This window comes from Ranitomeya imitator, chromosome 4 (assembly GCF_032444005.1).
Source record: "Ranitomeya imitator isolate aRanImi1 chromosome 4, aRanImi1.pri, whole genome shotgun sequence".
Taxonomy (NCBI): Eukaryota; Metazoa; Chordata; class Amphibia; order Anura; family Dendrobatidae; genus Ranitomeya; species Ranitomeya imitator.
This window is the reverse complement of record NC_091285.1, coordinates 434,660,690-434,681,134: the sequence shown is the minus strand read 5'-3', so window position 1 is coordinate 434,681,134 and position 20,445 is coordinate 434,660,690. Positions and strand designations below refer to the sequence as shown.

The 20,445-nt window shown below is 42.4% G+C and overlaps 1 protein-coding gene across 5 annotated transcripts in view; it reads left to right on the top strand.

Annotated features, from left to right (window-relative positions):
* Nucleotides 1–20,121, top strand: part of USP3 (ubiquitin specific peptidase 3) — a 62,784-nt gene extending 42,663 nt beyond the window's left edge. For 4 of the 5 annotated variants that reach the window (XM_069765572.1, XM_069765575.1, XM_069765576.1 and 1 more), the window contains exons 13-15: nt 15,438–15,551; nt 15,676–15,743; nt 18,833–20,121. In XM_069765572.1, coding sequence (XP_069621673.1) covers nt 15,438–15,551; nt 15,676–15,743; nt 18,833–18,998 — 348 coding nt within the window. In that variant the 3' untranslated portion in view covers nt 18,999–20,121. The remainder of the gene's footprint in view (nt 1–15,437; nt 15,552–15,675; nt 15,744–18,832) is intronic. The other variant, XM_069765574.1, reaches the window with a different exon arrangement.
* The last annotated feature ends 324 nt before the right edge of the window (nt 20,122–20,445 follow it).

Here is a 20,445-nt window from a genome sequence, read left to right as displayed (position 1 = left end):
ACAAAGCATCGAAGTTCACATTGGCAAGGTGGGTAAGAGACGCCATCAAGATGTCGTATATCTCATCCGGGGAACAAGCTCCAGACACAATTAAGGCCCATTCAACCAAGGTCGGTGGCAACCTCTTGGGCAGAACGTGGTGGAGCATCAATAGATCAAATATGTAGAGCAGCCACCTGGTCTTCCCCCTCTACATTCTTCAAGCACTATAAGCTTAATCTATCCTCTCCCTCAGACTTAATTTTTGGTAGGAGAGTTCTTGAGGCAGTAGTCCCACCCTAAATACTCATTCTTTGAAATTCTCTCCGTGGTGCCGTCATGGGGTAAGAGAATATCGTAGTTACTTACCGATAACGGTATTTCTCTGATCCCATGACGGCACCTGTATATTCCCTCCCTTCACGTATGGGTGTCCTCACTACTAATATTTTAAGTCACGAGGTGTGCATATAAAAAAAAAAAAAAAAAAAGAGCTTATATAAGTTATATATGTATAGTTATGTTTTTTTGTGTGTATAATAACCAATTAAGTTACAGCAGAAATTCCCTGCAAGGCTCTGTAAACCAAACTGAGGTGGAGGAGAGGTCCCGCCTTTTTAACCTGTGGGTTTCCTGTCCCTGAGGGCGGATCCCTCTCTCTCCGTGGTGCCGTCATGGGATCAGAGAAATACCGTTATCGGTAAGTAACTACGATATTCTGTTGATGATTATGGCTTAAAGCCAATGAAAACTCAAACGTTATCTCAGTAAATTAGAATACTTAATAACACCAGCTTGAAAAATGATTTTAATATCTGAAATATTGGCCTACTAAAATGTATGTTCAGTAAATGCACTTAATACTTGGTCGGGGCTCCTTTTGCATCAATCACTGCATCAATGCGGCGTGGCATGGAGGCGATCAGCCTTGGCACTGCTGAGGTGTTATGGAAGCCCAGGTTGCTTTGCTAGAAGCCTTCAGCTCGTCTGCATTGTTGGGTCTGGTGTCGCTCATCTTCCCCTTGACAATACCCCATAGATTTTCTATGGGGTTAAGGTCAGGTGAGTTTGCTGGCCAATCAAACACAGTGATACTGTTGTTTTTAAACCAGGTATTGGTACTTTTGGCAGTGTGGACAGGTGCCAAGTCTTGCTGGAGAATTACATTTCCATCTCCCAAAAGCTTGTCGGCAGAGGGAAGCATGAAGTGCTCTAAAATTTCCTGGTAGATGGCTACCCTGACTTTGGTCTTCATAAAACACAGTGGACCTATACCAGCAGATAACATGGCTCCCCAAACCATCACTGATTGTGGAAACTTCACACTAGACCTCAAGCAGCTTGGATTGTGGCCTCTCCACTCTTCCTCCAGACTCTGGGACCTTGATTTCCAAATGAAATTCAAAATTTACTCTCATCTGAAACCAACACCTTGGACCACTGAGCAACAGTCCATTTATTTTTCTCCTTGGCTCAGGTAAGACGCTTCTGGCATTGTTTATTGGTCATGAGTGGCTTGACACAAGGAATGCGACACTTGTAGCCCATGTCCTGGATATGTCTGTGTGTGGTGGCTTTTCAAGCAATGACTCCTGCAGCAGTCCACTCCTTGTGAATCTCCCCCATATTTTTGAATGGCCTTTTCTTAACAATCCTTTCAAGGCTGCAGTTATCCCAGTTGCTTGTGCACCTCTTTTTACCACACTTTTTCTTTCCTCTTAACTGTCCATTAATATGCTTGGATACAGCACTCTGTAAACAGTCAGCTTCTTTAGCAATGACATTTTGTGTCTCTTCCTCTTTGTGGAGTGTGTCAAAGGGCTCTTTTCCATTTGCGAGAAAAACGTCCGTGTCTCGCATGTGAAAACCAAGCTCTGGCGCCGGCACTCCAGAGCGGAGCGTGCGGCTGCATAGCAACACATGGAGCTGCACGCTCCGCTCCCAAGTGCCGGCGCCAGAGCTTGGTTTTCACATGCGAGACACGTTTCTCGCAAATAGAGAAGAGCCCAAAGACTGCCTTCTGGACATCTGTGAAGTCAGCAGTCTTCCCCATGATTGTGGAGCCTACTGAAACAGACTAAGGAACCTTTTTAAACGCTTAGAAAGCCTTTGCAGGTGTTTTTTGTTTATCTAATTTACTGAGATAATGACTTTTGAGTTTTCATTGGCTGCAAGCAATAATCATCAACATTAACAGAAATAAACACTTGAAATAGATCACTCTGTTTGTAATGACTATATAATATGAGTTTCACTTTTTGTATTGAAGATATGAAATTAACTTTTTGATGATATAGGGATTTTTGTGTACTCAAGGTAAAATCCTTTTCTCCATTTCTCCAAGCCACTCATTAACTTTTTGATGATACTGTAATTTTGTTAGAAGCAACTATCTGTCTCCTAAGGGTATATTTTCATGCTTCTGATTTATTGTATACATTTCTTTATCTAAAAAAAATGTTAATTCCTGTTCAGAATTAAACTGTTGCACAGATTTCTGCAGCAACTCTGCTTGATGTGAATATACTTTTTATGATTAATTTTTTTTAACCCCTTCATGACATATGACATATTTACGTCATATGACGTGTCCCTGACTTGGATGCGTGCTCCTATGCAGACCCCACATCTTTCCCCACACATGGCCACTGATTTAATCTGCTTTCATGTGCTTTTAACAGCTGCAGGTGGATTGGATCTCCACACGCAGCTGTTAACCAGTTAAAATACACACCAGCTGGAAGCGCGTCAAAAGTCCTGCTCGTTGGTGTCCCTGCTCCATAATCAGAGAGGTGCCAATGGGTTGTCATGACAGGTCTGATGAAGACCCTATGCCTGTTATTACGATACTCCTATGAACGCTGGCTCACTGCTGGCTTTCATAGATTGTGATTTCTGCTATACGTAGCAATGCTAAAGCACTGCTGTGCATAGCACATACAATTGGACAATTGCAGCTTCAAGACTCCTTAGAAGACTATTTAATAAAGTAAAAAGCTACAAAAAGTTTTCAAAAATATAAGCAAAAGTTCAAATTGTCCCCGTTTTTTACGGGGTATCACTGTATTTGGAAATGTCCTCTCTATTAAAATATTAAATTAGATCGGTAAACTGCATAATGAGAAAAAAATCAAAATGCCATAATTAAGATTTTTTTGGCCACTGCAGCTTTGAAATAAAATGCAGTAACAGGTGATCAAAACAACATATCTACTCCAAAATGGTATTGATAGAAACATCAGCTCAGGGCACAAAAAAGTAAGCCAGATCCTGAAAGGTGAAACCACTACAGGTCTCGGAATATGACAGCAAAAGCAAACTTTTTTTTCGATACAAATTTTGGAATTAGTTTTCACTGCTTAAATAAACTATACATGTTTGGTATCAACGTACTAGTACTGACCTGGGGGAGCCATATTACAAGGTCAGTTTTACCATATCGTGAACTTTAACCCCTTTCTGACCTCAGACGGGATAGTATGTCCGAGGTCAGATCCCCTGTCGGGACATGTCAGCGGTTCTGAACAGCTGACTTGCCCACAATAGTGGCGGGTGGAATCGCGATTCACCCGCCGCTATTAACTAGTTAAATGCCACTGTCAAACGCTGACAGCTGTATTTAACTACTGCTTCCGGCCCTCGGCTGGAAATGAGCACATAGCTCACCCCTGTCACATGATCGGGGGTCAGCGATACATCGGCATAACAACCAGAGGTCTACTTGAGACCTCTATGATTGTTGATGCCATATTGCTATGAGCTCCACCCTGTGGTATTGCTGCGTTCAGAATTGCCTGATCTATCAATAATAAAAGAATTAACCTAATCGCTAAACGTCGTAGCTAGAAAAAAAATTTAAACGCCAGAATTACGTTTTTGTCGCTGCGACATTGCTTTAAAATGCAACAACGGGCGATCAAAATAACATATCTGCACCAAAATGGTATCATTAAAAACGATAGCTCGGCGCGCAAAAAATAAGCCCTCACCTGACCCCAGATCACGAAAAATGGAGACGCTACGAGTATTGGAAAATGGCTCAATTGTTTTTTGTTTGGTTTTTTTTAGCAAAGTTTGGAATTTTTTTTCACCACTTAGATAAAAAAATAACCTAGACATGTTTGGTGTCTATGAACTCATAATGACCTGGAGATTAAAAATGGCAGGTCAATTTTAACATTTAGTGAACTTAGCAAAAAAAGCCAAACAAAAAACAAGTGTAGGATTGCACTTTTTTTTTGCAATTTCACCGCACTTGGAATTTTTTCCCCCGTTTTCTAGTACATGACATGCTAAAAACAATGGTGTTGTTCAGAAGTACAGCTTGTCCCGCAAAAAATAAGCCCTCACATGGCCATATTGACCGGAAAATAAAGTTATGGCTCTGGGAAGGAGGGGAACGAAAAACGAAAATACCCCGGGTTATGAAGGGGTTAATAAAATATCCAACAAACAATTGTGGAATTGCAATTCTTTTTTTTTTTCTTGCAATTTCACCGCACTTGAAGTTTTTTCCCGTTCTCCAGTACACTGGTAAAATCAATGGTGTCATTCAAAGGTTCAACTCGTCCCACAAAAGACAAGCCCTCATATGGTCATATTGGTGGAAATATAAAAAAAGTTATGGCTGTTAGATGAAGGGGAAGGAAAAAACTAAAATAAGAAAAAAAATGGTCATGGCGTGAAAGGATTAAAAGACTGCCCATTACTAGAGTGTATGAACCAAATCTTTACATTGCCCTATAGGTATGTTTAACCCCTTTACCTTCAAGGGTGGTTTGCACGTCAATGACCAGGCCAATTTTTACAATTCTGACCACTGTCCCTTTATGAGGTTATAACTCCGAAACGCTTCAACGGATCCTGGTGATTCTGACATTGTTTTCTCGTGACATATTGTACTTCATGATAGTGGTAAAATTTCTTTTATAGTACCTGCGTTTATTTGTGAAAAAAACGGAAATTTGGCGAAAATTTTGAAAATTTCGCAATTTTCAAACTTTGAATTTTTATGCAATTAAATCACAGAGATATGTCACACAAAATACTTAATAAGTAACATTTCCCACATATCTCCTTTACATCAGCATAATTTTGGAACCAAATTTTTTTTTTGTTAGGGAGTTATAAGGGTTAAAAGTTGACCAGCAATTTCTCATTTTTACAACACCATTTTTTTTTTAGGGACCACGTCTCATTTGAAGTCATTTTGAGGGCTCTATATGATAGAAAATGCCCAAGTGTGACACCATTCTAAAAACTGCACCCCTCAAGGTGCTCAAAACCACATTCAAGAAGTTTATTAACCCTTCAGGTGTTTAATAGGAATTTTTTGAATGTTTAAATAAAAATGAACATTTAACTTTTTTACACAAAAAATTTACTTCAGCTCCAATTTGTTTTATTTTACCAAGGGTAACAGGAGAAAATGGACCCCAAAAGTTGTTGTCCAATTTGTCCTGAGTACGCTGATACCCCATATGTGGCAGTAAACCACTCTTTGGGCGCATGGGAGAGCTCAGAAGGGAAGGAGCGCCGTTTGACTTTTCAATGCAAAATTGACTGGAATTGAGATGGGACGCCATGTTGCGTTTGGAGAGCCACTGATGTGCCTAAACATTGAAACCCCCCACAAGTGACACCATTTTGGAAAGTAGACCCCCTAAGGAACTTATCTGGATGTGTGGTGAGCACTTTGACCCACCAAGTGCTTCACAGAAGTTTATAATGCAGAGCCATAAAAATAAAACAACATTTTTTTCCCACAAAAATTATTTTTTAGCCCCCAGTTTTGTATTTTCCTTAGGGTAACAGGAGAAATTGGACCCAAAAGTTGTTGTCCAATTTGTCCTGAGTACGCTGATACCCCATATGTGAGGGGGAACCACCGTTTGGGCGCATGGGAGGGCTCGGAAGGGAAGGAGCGCCATTTGGAATGCAGACTTAGATGGAATGGTCTGCAGGCGTCACATTGCGTTTGCAGAGCCCCTAATGTACCTAAACAGTAGAAACCCCCCACAAGTGACACCATTTTGGAAAGTAGACCCCCTAAGGATCTCATCTTGATGTGTTGTGAGAGCTTTGAACCCCCAAGTATTTCACTACAGTTTATAACGCAGAGCCGTGCAAATAAAAAATATTTTTTTTTCCACAAAAATTATATTTTAGCCCCCAGTTTTGTATTTTTCCAAGGTTAGCAGGAGAAATTGGACCCTAAATGTTGTTGTCCAATTTGTCCTGAGTACGCTGATACCTGATATGTGGGGGGGAACCACCGTTTGGGCGCATGGGAGGGCTCGGAAGGGAAGGAGCATCATTTGGAATGCAGACTTAGATGGATTGGTCTGCAGGCGTCACATTGCGTTTGCAGAGCCCCTAATGTACCTAAACAGTAGAAACCCCCCACAAGTGACCCCATATTGGAAACTAGACCCCTCAATGAACTTATCTAGATGTGTTGTGAGAACTTTGAACCCCCAAGTGTTTCACTACAGTTTATAACGCAGAGCCGTGAAAATAAAAAATCTTTTTGTTTTCCCACAAAAATTATTTTTAGCCCCCAGTTTTGTATTTTCCCAAGGGCAACAGGAGAAATTGGTCCACAAAAGTTGTTGTCCAATTTGTCCTGAGTACGCTGATACCCCATATGTGAGGGTAAACCCCTGTTTGGGCACACGGGAGAGCTCGGAAGGGAAGGAGCACTGTTTTACTTTTTCAACGCAGAATTGGCTGGAATTGAGATCGGACGCCATGTCGTGTTTGGAGAGCCCCTGATGTGCCGAAACAGTGGAAACCCCCCAATTATAATTGAAACCCTAATCTAAACACACCCCTAACCCTAATTCCAACGGTAATCCTAACCACACCTCTAACCCTGACACACCCCTAACCCTAATCCAACCCTATTCCCAACTGTAAATGTAATCTAAACCCTAACCCTAACTTTAGCCCCAACCCTAACTGTAGCCCCAACCCTAGCCCTAACCCTAGCCCTAACCCTAGCCCTAACCCTAGCCCTAATGGGAAAATGGAAATAAATACATTTTTTTTTTATTTTTTTCTAACTAAGGGGGTGATGAAGGGGGGTTTGATTTACTTTTATAGCGAGTTTTTTAGCGGATTTTTATGATTGGCAGCCGTCACACACTGAAAGACGCTTTTTATTGCAAAAAATATTTTTTGCAATACCACATTTTGAGAGCTATAATTTTTCCATATTTTGGTCCACAGAGTCATGTGAGGTCTTGTTTTTTGCGGGACGAGTTGATGTTTTTACTGAAAACATTTTCGGGCACGTGACATTTTTTGATCGCTTTTTATTCCGATTTTTGTGAGGAAGAATGACCAAAAACCAGCTATTCATGAATTTCTATTGGGGGAGGCGTTTATACCGTTCCGCGTTTGGTAAAATTGATAAATCAGTTTTATTCTTCGGGTCAGTACGATTACAGCGATACCTCATTTATATAATTTTTTTATGGTTTGGCGCTTTTATACGATAAAAACTATTTTACAGAAAAAATAATTATTTTTGCATCGCTTTATTCTCAGGACTATAACTTTTTTATTTTTTTGCTGATGATGCTGTATGGCGGCTCGTTTTTTGCGGGACAATATGACGCTTTCAGCGGTACCATGGTTATTTATATCTGTCCTTTTGATCGCGTGTTATTCCACTTTTTGTTCGGCGGTATGATAATAAAGCGTTGTTTTTTGCCTCGTTTTTTTTTTTTTTTTTTCTTACGGTGTTTACTGAAGGGGTTAACTAGTGGGAAAGTTTTATAGGTCGGGTCGTTACGGACGCGGCGATACTAAATATGTGTACTTTTATTGGGTTTTTTTTTTATTTAGATGAAGAAATGTATTTATGGGAATAATATATTTTTTTTTTTTTCATTATTTTGGAATATTTTTTTTTATTTTTTTTTACACATTTGGAAAAAATTTTTTTAACTTTTTTACTTTGTCCCAGGGGGGGACATCACAGATCAGTGATCTGACAGTTTGCATAGCACTCTGTCAGATCACTGATCTGACATGCAGCGCTGCAGCCTTCACAGTGCCTGCTCTGAGCAGGCTCTGTGAAGCCACCTCCCTCCCTGCAGGACCCGGATCCGCGGCCATCTTGGATCCGGGGCTGGAGGGAGCAGGGAGGGAGGTGAGACCCTCGCAGCAACGCGATCACATCGCGTTGCTGCGGGGGGCTCAGGGAAGCCCGCAGGGAGCCCCCTCCCTGCGCGGTGCTTCCCTGCACCGCCGGCACATCGCGATCATGTTTGATCGCGGTGTGCCAGGGGTTAATGTGCCGGGGGCGGTCCGTGACCGCTCCTGGCACATAGTGCCGGATGTCAGCTGCGGTAAGCAGCTGACACCCGGCCGCGATCGGCCGCGCTCCCCCCGTGAGCGCGGCCGATCGGCTATGACGTACTATCCCATCCAGGGTCAGATAAGCCCAGGGCACCTCGACGGGATAGTACGTCTAAGGTCACAGAGGGGTTAATAGAAAATAAGAATGTTCATGCTGCAATGGCATGTAAATCCTTTGTGCTATTATGTAAAGTTTGTGCTTATGTCTGTCATCCACATTATAAGGTCACAGCAGCGTAACTCCTAAAGGGGCTGTCTACTATTTGGACGATCCCTTCCAAAATACAATAGTCCCCCTAGTAAGATAAAAATAACTGCTACTCACATTGAGCAGTTCCATCGATGTCGGCAGTGGGTCTACCAAGGCTCATGTGACCTTGGCTACGGTGCTTATGTGGCATACCAATCACGAGCCGCTAGTGGACTGCTTTTTCAGACAAACCCTGGACGTCCGAATGAAGCTTGATAACTGCAGCCCATTAGCCGCCGCTGATTAGCTGCAGCGCTCAATTGACGTAATGATACGTGAACTTTGGGAAACACGACCCTGACATTGCTTAAAAGGCGCCATTCCAGAAGGCATCTGTTTTTATTTTACTATGGGGAATATAGCATTTAAAAAGGATTTGTCCAATTAGTGGGCAACCTCTTTAAATTTAGTCACAAAACTACACCAGTTTAAAGGGAAGGTGCCACCAGTTTTCTTGTATTTTGTTTTTTGTGAAATTAAGCTTAAAATAGTAATTAAAATGTATTAATGCAATGTTTGCACTGTTTGCAAACGTTTCTATATGAAAAATATTATATATTTTTCTACAAATATACATATTTACCACTAGGGGGAGCATTTTCCGTTTTAGACCTCAAGCAGCTATAGTAAGATTTAGCAGCTCTGCCCCAGTGATGTCAGCAGTTACTGCCCCAATTTTTCTGCTAACAGTAAGAATGAAGAGCAGCATCACAGGGCAGCACCATTTTGTGTGTGACTGCCCTGTGACCTGCTATCACCAGCAGTTACTGCATCAGAGGCACAGCTTGGTTACAGAGGAGCAGAACACAGTGGACTCAGCAGCATTTTTTGTGAATAACATTCTTGCCATCCCCCTTCCCCCACCTTAATCCCTGTCCTGTCAGCTGCCCTGCTCTCTCTCTCCAGGTGTCACCTCCCTCTCTGTGAGTGCAGCTTACCAGAGATCACAGGGACTGTGTGTGAGGGGGAGGCAGAGACAGCAGGAGAAGCACACAGGGCAGTGTCTGAGGAGCAGAGGATGTGTGCCTGCCTGGAGTACAGAGGAGCAGTGAGCGCTTCTTCTGTCCTGCGATAGAGAGTAAGTGGAGCTCGGCAGATAGCACAGGGCTATAATAAAATGGCAGCTAGTCACACCTACAGCAGTGAGTGGTGCAGCCCACAGAGGCGTGCCCAGCTCACTGCTTATGCTGCTGCAATGTTACAGATAGGGTCAGCGCCGGTCTATTATCTCCTATGTCCATGGGGTGCCGTAATCTGACACTGAAAGTGCCCTGCTACTACTGCAAAACCAAGATGTCAGCCCCCAGTGCCCTCTTTAAACTCATATAACACATGAAATCTGTTTCACGTGCATTTCAGACTTGCTTATAGCAGCATGTTATGCTACATTACAGTGATTTATTAATGACCTACAAACGCTGTACCTTCCCTTTAATTGTGTTGTGCTGGCTATATTTTAGTAGATTTAGGTGTGTGGATATGTAGGTGTGCGTCAATCAAATGATGCTTTATTTCAGCTGTTCCCATAGTAAACAGCTATGTGCAGTGCAGCAAAATGTATGAGACCTTTATTGTAAATTTAACCCCTTAATCCCATATGACGTACTATCCCGTCGAGGTGGGGTGGGCCTTAATTCCCACTGATGGGATAGTACGTCATAGCGATCGGCCGCGCTCACGGGGGGAGCGCGGCCGGGTGTCAGCTGCCTATCACAGCTGACATCTGGCACTATGTGCCAGGAGCGGTCACGGACCGCTCCCGGCACATTAACCCCCGGCACACCGCGATCAAACATGATCGCGGTGTGCCAGCGGTACAGGGAGACATCGCGCAGGGAGGGGGCTCCCTGCGTGCTTCCCTGAGACGATCGGTACAAGGTGATGTGCTCACCTTGTACCGAGCGTCTTCTCCCTGCAGGCCCCGGATCCAAAATGGCCGCGGGGCTGCATCTGGGTCCTGCAGGGAGTACTTCCGGGTCAGCGATGTGAGTGAGATCGCCGATCTTACAGAGTGCTGTGCAAACTGTAAGATCGGCGATCTGTGATGTCCCCCCCTGGGACAAAGTAAAAAAGTTAAAAAAAAAAAATTCCACATGTGTAAAAAAAAAAATTACTAAATAAATAAATTAAAAAAAAATATTATTCCCATAAATACATTTCTTTATCTAAAAAAATAAAAATAAAATAAAAGTACACATATTTAGTATCGCCGCGTCCGTAACGACCCAACCTATAAAACTGTCCCACTAGTTAACCCCTTCAGTGAACACCGTAAGGAAAAAAAAAAAGAGCCAAAAAACAACGCTTTATTATCATACCGCCGAACAAAAAGTGAAATAACACGCAATCAAAAAGACGGATGTAAATAACCATGGTACCGCTGAAAACGTCATCTTGTCCCGCAAAAAACGAGCCGCCACAAAGCATAATAAGCAAAAAAAATAAAAAAGTTATAGTCCTGAGAATAAAGCGATGCCAAAATACCGTATATACTCGAGTATAAGCCGACCCGAGTATAAGCCGACCCCCCTAATTTTGCCACAAAAAACTGGGAAAACTTATTGACTCGAGTATAAGCCTAGGGTGGAAATTCAGCATTTACCGGTGAATTTCAAAAATAAAAATAGATCATTATTTCCCCATAGCTGTGCCATATAGTGCTCTGCACCGTTCATTGTGCCCCCTAGCTGTGCCATATACGGTGCTCTGCACCGTTCATTGTGCCCCATAGATGTGCCATATACGTTGCTCTGCACCGTTCACTGTGCCCCATAGATGTGCCATATATGGTGCTCTGCACCGTTCACTGTGCCCCATAGCTGTGCTGTGCCATATACGGTGCTCTGCACCGTTCACTGTGCCCCATAGCTGTGCTGTGCCATATACGGTGCTCTGCACCGTTCACTGTGCCCCATAGCTGTGCTGTGCCATATACGGTGCTCTGCACCGTTCACTGTGCCCCATAGCTGTGCTGTGCCATATACGGTGCTCTGCACCGTTCACTGTGCCCCATAGCTGTGCTGTGCCATATACGGTGCTCTGCACCGTTCACTGTGCCCCATAGCTGTGCTGTGCCATATACGGTGCTCTGCACCGTTCACTGTGCCCCATAGCTGTGCTGTGCCATATACGGTGCTCTGCACCGTTCACTGTGCCCCATAGCTGTGCTGTGCCATATACGGTGCTCTGCACCGTTCACTGTGCCCCATAGCTGTGCTGTGCCATATACGGTGCTCTGCACCGTTCACTGTGCCCCATAGATGTTCCACATAAATTTGTGCCGCCGCTGCCGCAATAAAGAAAAAAAAAACACATACTCACCTCCCTTGATTGCAGCTCCCGGCATCTCGTTCCGGCGCCTCCATCTTCCCGGCGTCTCTGCTCTGACTGATCAGGCAGAGGGCGCCGCGCACACTGTATGCGTCATCGCGCCCTCTGCCTGATCAGTCAGAGAGCGCAGACGCCGGGAAGATGGAGGCGCCGGCCGGGAAGATGGATCGGCGCCCGGCGGCTGGAACGAGGACAGGTGAATATGCCATACTCACCTAGTCCTGGCGATCCTCGCGCTGTCCCCTCCTGCCTTCGGTGCCGCAGCTTCTTTCTCTATCAGCGGTCACCGGCACCGCTGATTAGAGAAATGAATAAGCGGCTCCGCCCCTATGGGAGGTGGAGCCGCTTATTCATTTCTGTAATGAGCGGTCCCACGTGACCGCTGAAGAGAGGAAGAAGCTGCAGCGCCGAAGCCCGTGGGACGGCAGGGACAGCGCGAGGATCGCTGGGACTAGGTAAGTATACCTCAGCGCCCTCACCCCCTCACCTGCCGACCCCACCGCTACCGTGACTCGAGTATAAGCCGAGGGGGGCACTTTCAGCCCAAAAATTTGGGCTGAAAATCTCGGCTTATACTCGAGTATATACGGTAATTATTTTTTCTATAAAATAGCTTTTATCGTATAAAAGCGCCAAAACATAAAAAAAATGCTATAAATGAGATATCGCTGTAATCGTACTGACCCGATGAATAAAACTGCTTTATCAATTTTACCAAACGCGGAACGGTATAAACACCTCCCCCAAAAGAAATTCATGAATAGCTGGTTTTTGGTCATTCTGCCTCACAAAAATCGGAATAAAAAGTGATCAAAAACTGTCACGTGTCCAAAAATGTTACCAATAAAAACGTCAACTCGTCCCGCAAAAAACAAGACCTCAGATGACTCTGTGGACCAAAATATAGAAAAATTATAGGTCTCAAAATGTGGAGACGCAAAAACTTTTTTGCTATAAAAAAAGCGTCTTTTAGTGTGTGACAGCTGCCAATCATAAAAATCCGATCTAAAAAACGCTATAAAAGTAAATCAAACCCCCCTTCATCACCCCTTTAGTTAGGGAAAAATTAATAAAATTTAAAAAATGTATTTATTTCCATTTTCCCATCAGGGCTAGGGCTAGGGTTGGGGCTAGGGTTAGGGTTGGGGTTAGGGTTGGAGCTAAAGTTAGGGTTAGGGTTGGGGCTAAAGTTAGGGTTGGGGCTAAAGTTAGGGTTAGGGTTTGGATTATATTTACGGTTGGGATTAGGGTTGGGATTAGAATTAGGGGTGTGTCAGGGTTAGGGGTGTGGTTAGGGTTACCGTTGGGATTAGGGTTAGGGGTGTTGTTGGATTAGGGTTTCAGGTAGAATTGGGGAGTTTCCACTGTTCAGGCACATCAGGGGCTCTCCAAACGCGACATGGCGTTCAATCTCAATTCCAGCCAATTCTGCGTTGAAAAATAAACTCCTTCCCTTCTGAGCTCTCCGGTGCGCCCAAACAGGGGTTTACCCCTACATATGGGGTATCAGCGTACTCAGGACAAATTGGACAACAACTTTTGGGGTCCAAGTTCTCTTGTTATCCTTGGGAAAATAAAAATGTGGGGGGCTAAAAATCATTTTTGTGGGAAAAATAAGATTTTTTTTATTTTCGCGGTTCTGCGTTGTAAACTGCAGCGAAACACTTGGGGGTTCAAAGTTCTCACAACACATCTAGATAAGTTCCTTGGGAGGTCTAGTTTCCAATATGGGGTCACTTGTGGGGGGTTTGTACTGTTTGGGTACATCAGGGGCTCTGCAAATGCAACGTGACGCCTGCAGACCAATCCATCTAAGTCTGTATTCCAAATGGCGCTACTTCCCTTCCGAGCTCTGCCACGCGCCCAAACAGTGGTTCCCCCCCACACATGGGGTATCAGCGTACTCAGGACAAATTGGACAACAACTTTTGGGGTCCAATTTATCATGTTACCCTTGTGAAAATACAAAACTGGGGGCTAAAATATCATTTTTGTGAAAAAAAAAAAAAGAATTTTTATTTTCACGGCTCTGCGTTATAAACTGTAGTGAAACATTTGGGGGCTCAAAGCTCTCAAAACACATCTAGATAAGTTCCTTAGGGGGTCTACTTTCCAAAATAGTGTCACTTGTGGGGGGTATCAATGTTTAGGCACATCAGGGGCTCTCCAAACACAACATGGCGTCCCATCTCAATTCCAGTCAATTTTGCATTGAAAAGTCAAATGGCGCTCCTTCCCTTCCGAGCTCTGCCATGCGCCCAAACAATGGTTTTCACCCACATATGGGGTATCGGCGTACTCAGGACAAATTGCACAACAACTTTTGTGGTCTAATTTCTTCTCTTACCCTTGGGAAAATAAAAAATTGGGGGCAAAAAGATCATTTTTGTGAAAAATATGATTTTTTATTTTTACGGCTCTGCATTATAAACTTCTATGAAGCACTTGGTGGGTCAAAGTGCTCACCACACATCTAGATAAGTTCCTTAGGGGGTCTACTTTCCAAAATGGTGTCACTTGTGGGGGGTTTCAATGTTTAGGCACATCAGGGGCTCTCCAAACGCAACATGGCGTCCCATCTCAATTCCAGTCAATTTTGCATTGAAAAGTCAAATGGCGCTCCTTTCCTTCCGAGCTCTGCCATGCGCCCAAACAGTGGTTTATCCCCACATATGGGGTATCAACGTACTCAGGACAAATTGTACAACAACTTTTTGGGTCCATTTTCTCCTGTTGCCCTTGGTAAAACAAAACAAATTGGAGCTGAAATAAATTTTGTGTGAAAAAAAGTTAAATGTTCATTTTTATTTAAACATTCCAAAAATTCCTGTAAAACACCTGAAGGGTTAATAAACTTTTTGAATGTGGTTTTGAGCACCTTGAGGGGTGCAGTTTTTAGAGTGGTGTCACACTTGGGTATTTTCTATCATATAGACCCCTCAAAATGACTTCAAATGAGATGTGGTCCCTAAAAAAAAAAAAATGGTGTTGTAAAAATGAGAAATTGCTGGTCAACTTTTAACCCTTATAATCCCTAACAAAAAAAATTTTGGTTCCAAAATTGTGCTGATGTAAAGTAGACATGTGGGAAATGTTACTTATTAAGTATTTTGCATGACATATCTCTATGGTTTAAGGGTATAAAAATTCAAAGTTGGAAAATTGCGAAATTTTCAAAATTTTTGCCAAATTTCCATTTTTTTCTCAAATAAACCCAAGTTATATCGAATAAATTTTACCACTAACATGAAGTACAATACGTCACGAGAAAACAATGTCAGAATCGCCAAGATCCGTTGAAGCGTTCCAGAGTTATAACCTCATAAAGGTACAGTGGTCAGAATTGTAAAAATAGGCCCGGTCATTAACTTACAAACCACCCTCGGGGCTTAAGGGGTTAATGGCTATGATTACACAGCAGTAATGGTGTTTCTTGTCTTTCTTCTTGTGAGAGGTTCCTCCAATACAGCCCACCCATGACCCCGTGCCTCACATTCTCATATTTCCATAGGTGCTTTGCTTACATTTGAAGAGATTCCATTGGACTGCTTACCTTAGGAACAAGGTGGACACATACGTAGAGTTTCCACTGCGAGGATTGGACATGAAGTGCTATTTACTTGAGGTAATAAATCTCATGTTTCATCATCTAATACATTCTATTCTCACTATACATTTATAAAATTAACTAATACTGCAGCTAAATATGTCCTATGTATGCGGGTTTTTTTGTTGTTGTTTTCTTTCAGCCAGAAAATATGGGCCCAGAAAGTTGTCTTTATGATCTAGCAGCTGTTGTTGTTCATCATGGTTCAGGGTGAGTGCAGTGATTGTAAATGGTTTCTTTAGCCGCCGTGTCTTCAGTGACTGCTGTCAGTGCAGCTGCATATAACACCTGTTAATTCGCATTTACCGCTGAGGAATGACATGCCTGTCTGACAGCGGAGGCATATTATTCCTTGTAGCCTATTATTCTCATTAAGTTTTCTGCTATATATTCCAGAACTACCAATTTAACAAAGAAAAATTCAAGTAGAAAAACATAGGCTTGCATCTATTAATGAATTTGGCACATATTTTAGCTTCCGCGGCCACACTTGTGTCGTAAATTAGGATGAATTTGTCGACCACCAACCATGCCCCCTCCCGGATAAGCTCCACTCATTTTTCCAAAAATTGGCAGAGCTGACCCAGACTGGGGTTAAAACACTGCAGCCATTTTGCAACCTTTTGAAACGTTTTATGCAAAAACTCTTAGATGTTTTAGGGCCGTAATGTTCTGCTCTTCCACTCACTGCCACTCTGAGCCAGTCATGTGTAACTGAAAGGAATGGAGACTCGTATTCAATGACATTCCAGCGCATTTCTTACAAGATAGATAGCAGCTGTGGACAGTCTACAAGAAAAGTGTTAATATCTCAAGAACGGCTGCACATTTTAGTAAACAGTAAGGGTAAGTTCACACTTGGTTTTTTTTCAGCAGCATAACCTAATCTCTTGGCAAGAAAGAAGCTGCAGAAAAAAAAACTGTTTTCCTTGGTTTTTCGCTGCGGTTTTGGCGTGCTAGATTTCTCTTGTGCATGCTGATAAAGTTAAGTGTTTGAAAAAAAAAGTCCTATTCCATAGAATCAGGTTTTGTCACAAAAAAACGCAGCAAAACCTGATACCTGCGTTTTTGGTGCGTTTTTTCAGCATTTTTTCAGCTCCCATTCAAGTCAATGGGTGAAAAACGCTGAAATAAGCGATGCTCCATGTCCAAAAAAACATGCAAAGCACGATAGTGTTTTTTTTTTTTTTTGTCATCATTATACAGGTCCTTCTCAAAAAATTAGCATATAGTGTTAAATTTCATTATTTACCATAATGTAATGATTACAATTAAACTTTCATATATTATAGATTCATTATCCACCAACTGAAATTTGTCACGTCTTTTATTGTTTTAATACTAATGATTTTGGCATACAACTCCTGATAACCCAAAAAACCTGTCTCAATAAATTAGCATATTTCACCCATCCAATCAAATAAAAGTGTTTTTTAATAACAAACAAAAAAACCATCAAATAATAATGTTCAGTTATGCACTCAATACTTGGTCGGGAATCCTTTGGCAGAAATGACTGCTTCAATGCGGCGTGGCATGGAGGCAATCAGCCTGTGACACTGCTGAGATGTTATGGAGGCCCAGGATGCTTCAATAGCGGCCTTAAGCTCATCCAGAGTGTTGGGTCTTGCGTCTCTCAACTTTCTCTTCACAATATCCCACAGATTCTCTATGGGGTTCAGGTCAGGAGAGTTGGCAGGCCAATTGAGCACAGTAATACCATGGTCAGTAAACCATTTACCAGTGGTTTTGGCACTGTGAGCAGGTGCCAGGTCGTGCTGAAAAATGAAATCTTCATCTCCATAAAGCATTTCAGCCGATGGAAGCATGAAGTGCTCCAAAATCTCCTGATAGCTAGCTGCATTGACCCTGCCCTTGATGAAACACAGTGGACCAACACCAGCAGCTGACATGGCACCCCACACCATCACTGACTGTGGGTACTTGACACTGGACTTCAGGCATTTTGGCATTTCCTTCTCCCCAGTCTTCCTCCAGACTCTGGCACCTTGATTTCCGAATGACATGCAAAATTTGCTTTCATCAGAAAAAAGTACTTGGGACCACTTAGCAACAGTCCAGTGCTGCTTCTCTGTAGCCCATTTCGGCACCTGTAGCCCATTTCCTGCACACGCCTGTGCACGGTGGCTCTGGATGTTTCCACACCAGACTCAGTCCACTGCTTCCTCAGGTTCCCCAAGGTCTGGAATCGGTCCTTCTCCACAATCTTCCTCAGGGTCCGGTCTCCTCTTCTCGTTGTACAGCGTTTTCTGCCACATTGTTTCCTTCCAACAGACTTACCATTGAGGTGCCTTGATACAGCACTCTGGGAACAGCCTATTTGTTGAGAAATTTCTTTCTGGGTCTTACCCTCTTGCTTGAGGGTGTCAATGATGGCCTTCTTGACATCTGTCAGGTCGCTAGTCTTACCCATGATGGGGGTTTGGAGTAATGAACCAGGCAGGGAGTTTATAAAAGCCTCAGGTATCTTTTGCATGTGTTTAGAGTTAATTAGTTGATTCAGAAGATTAGGGTAATAGGTCGTTTAGAGAACCTTTTCTTGATATGCTAATTTATTGAGACAGGTTTTTTGGGTTATCAGGAGTTGTATGCCAAAATCATCAGTATTTAAACAATAAAAGACCTGACAAATTTCAGTTGGTGGATAATGAATCTATAATATATGAAAGTTTAATTGTAATCATTACATTATGGTAAATAATGAAATTTAACACTATATGCTAATTTTTTGAGAAGGACCTGTATGTTCATGAGATTTCTGAAGTCTCACATGCTTTACCCGCACTTGTAAAACGCAGCTGAAAATTGCCATTCTTATGCCAACAATGCCAAGCAACCGAAAAATCGTAGTGTGAACTTAGCCTAAATAGGAAAGTATAAGTCAATATCCATCTATGAAGTTGGAAATATTCCTTTAAGGCACAAGTTTGGACCAGTCAATTTAGAATGGTTTATTACATATATTAACTATTTAGATGATAATTCCACAACTTATTCTGTGATCCTCCTGAATTTCTTTGTTGAGTCTATACAAAAATGACTAGTCATGAGTCTCCTCCCTGTACGACCCTCGTAGATTATAGGAATAACTTGCTTCCCTATTGCTGTACATCTACTCTTTTAAACGTTTTGTTACCTACTATTTAGAACTATTTTCTCTTTTTGTTTCCGGAACATTAGACAAATCTTTGTGACCGTTGTGCAGTATGTAATGAATGTATTTTTTTACACGTGTTGTAATGCTGTATTCCCCTCTTCTTGGTCTCTATTCTGTACAGTGTTGGCTCTGGTCACTACACGGCATATGCAACCCATGAAGGACGCTGGTTCCATTTCAACGACAGTACAGTGACCTTTACAGAAGAAGAGACTGTGATGAAAGCAAAAGCCTATATTTTGTTCTATGTGGAGCGTCCTGTCCCATCCACTCCAGAAAAACTCTGAACACCTCTTTTATTTCCTCAAACGTCACACATGCCCATCCCTCCACTAATACTTGATTGAAGAAAAAAATGCTTGTTTAAATTCATGCACTTTCACAGCTCTTTGTCCGGCTGTCATTGATGGAATAAGCTGTACTGACAGAACTTGATTGCCCCCTAAAATGCTGCCAAAGAGGCCTGTGGTTCACTCGTTACAGTGTAGACGACCTCCAAAACTGATTTGGGTGCAATCATTGTATGCACAGACATTTCAATTGGGGTAAAAGTATAAAGTGTTCAATGTAACCTCAAAGCTTGCAGATGTTTCAGTGGTAGCTAAGTTCCAAGTCTTAGCTGCTTTCCTTGCTGGTTTTTGGCGAGGGATTCCCCCAGAAGTCTCTATTTGGGGTAAAATTTACATAGATTCTTAAACTTTTAAAACCCTACAATCAATGTATGATATATCACTGGCTTGGGAGCTTTGTCACCTTGACACTCATACTGCCTCAAAATCAAAAAATTGCTGTCCAAGCAGGCTGACTCTCTAGTTATGGATCTCACCCCTTATGTGCTCCCTCTCTGCTGGAAGGGGGCTGTCCAGACTACAAAAGCCTGACTGCTCAGGATCAACTGATCTACTAGATGAGCCTGCAGATGTTCAAGCTCAGAAACTAATAACAATGTGTTACAGACTTGTTTTTTGGACAGAATGGAATCTGTTATAATGCTTGGATTATGTGTAGGTTTCCAGTGTTCCCCCAATGCTTGGCAGATCTTCGCCTGCAGGTCTTTGACTTCCTAGTTTAGGTCGAACACACAGTCCTGCCTATTTTTCTTCAAGATTTTGATCGTCCTGCAGGTTAAGCTGGGCTGTCTCCCTTATCAGACGTTTAACTAATGATTCCTGAGGTGCCTGAAACGTAGAACCGATCCTTAACGCAAGAGTTACCCATTCTTCTGTTATCTTGCCCTGTAGATGTCTTTATACACATTCATTTGAATGATTTTTACTATAAAATGGTGTCCATTTCAAAACTACCATCACATTCCTTTTATTGAGCTTTTCAATTATAGATGGTATATTGTTTAATTGAAGAATCATGCTGTTTTGTTCAGCAGTCGATATAAAACTTCATATGACAACACTTGCCTGTGGTCTTATTTCCTTTTACTACTGTCTTATGTTTTTTACATCTGCCTCATTTCTCCTTCGCCTTATTGGGGGACACAGGACCATGGGTGTATGCTGCTGCCACTAGGAGGCTGACACTAAGTGAACAAAATTAGCTCCTCCTCCCAATTATAGTCATGCCAAAGGTATTGCATAGTTACATAGGTGGACAAAAGACCTAGGTACATCAAGTTCAACCTTTCTCCACCAATTGTAAATTTTGTTACTGCTATTTTTCCGAAGAAATCATCCAAAAGTGCTTTTTTTGCCTAAGAATGTGGACATATTTTGAAAAAGC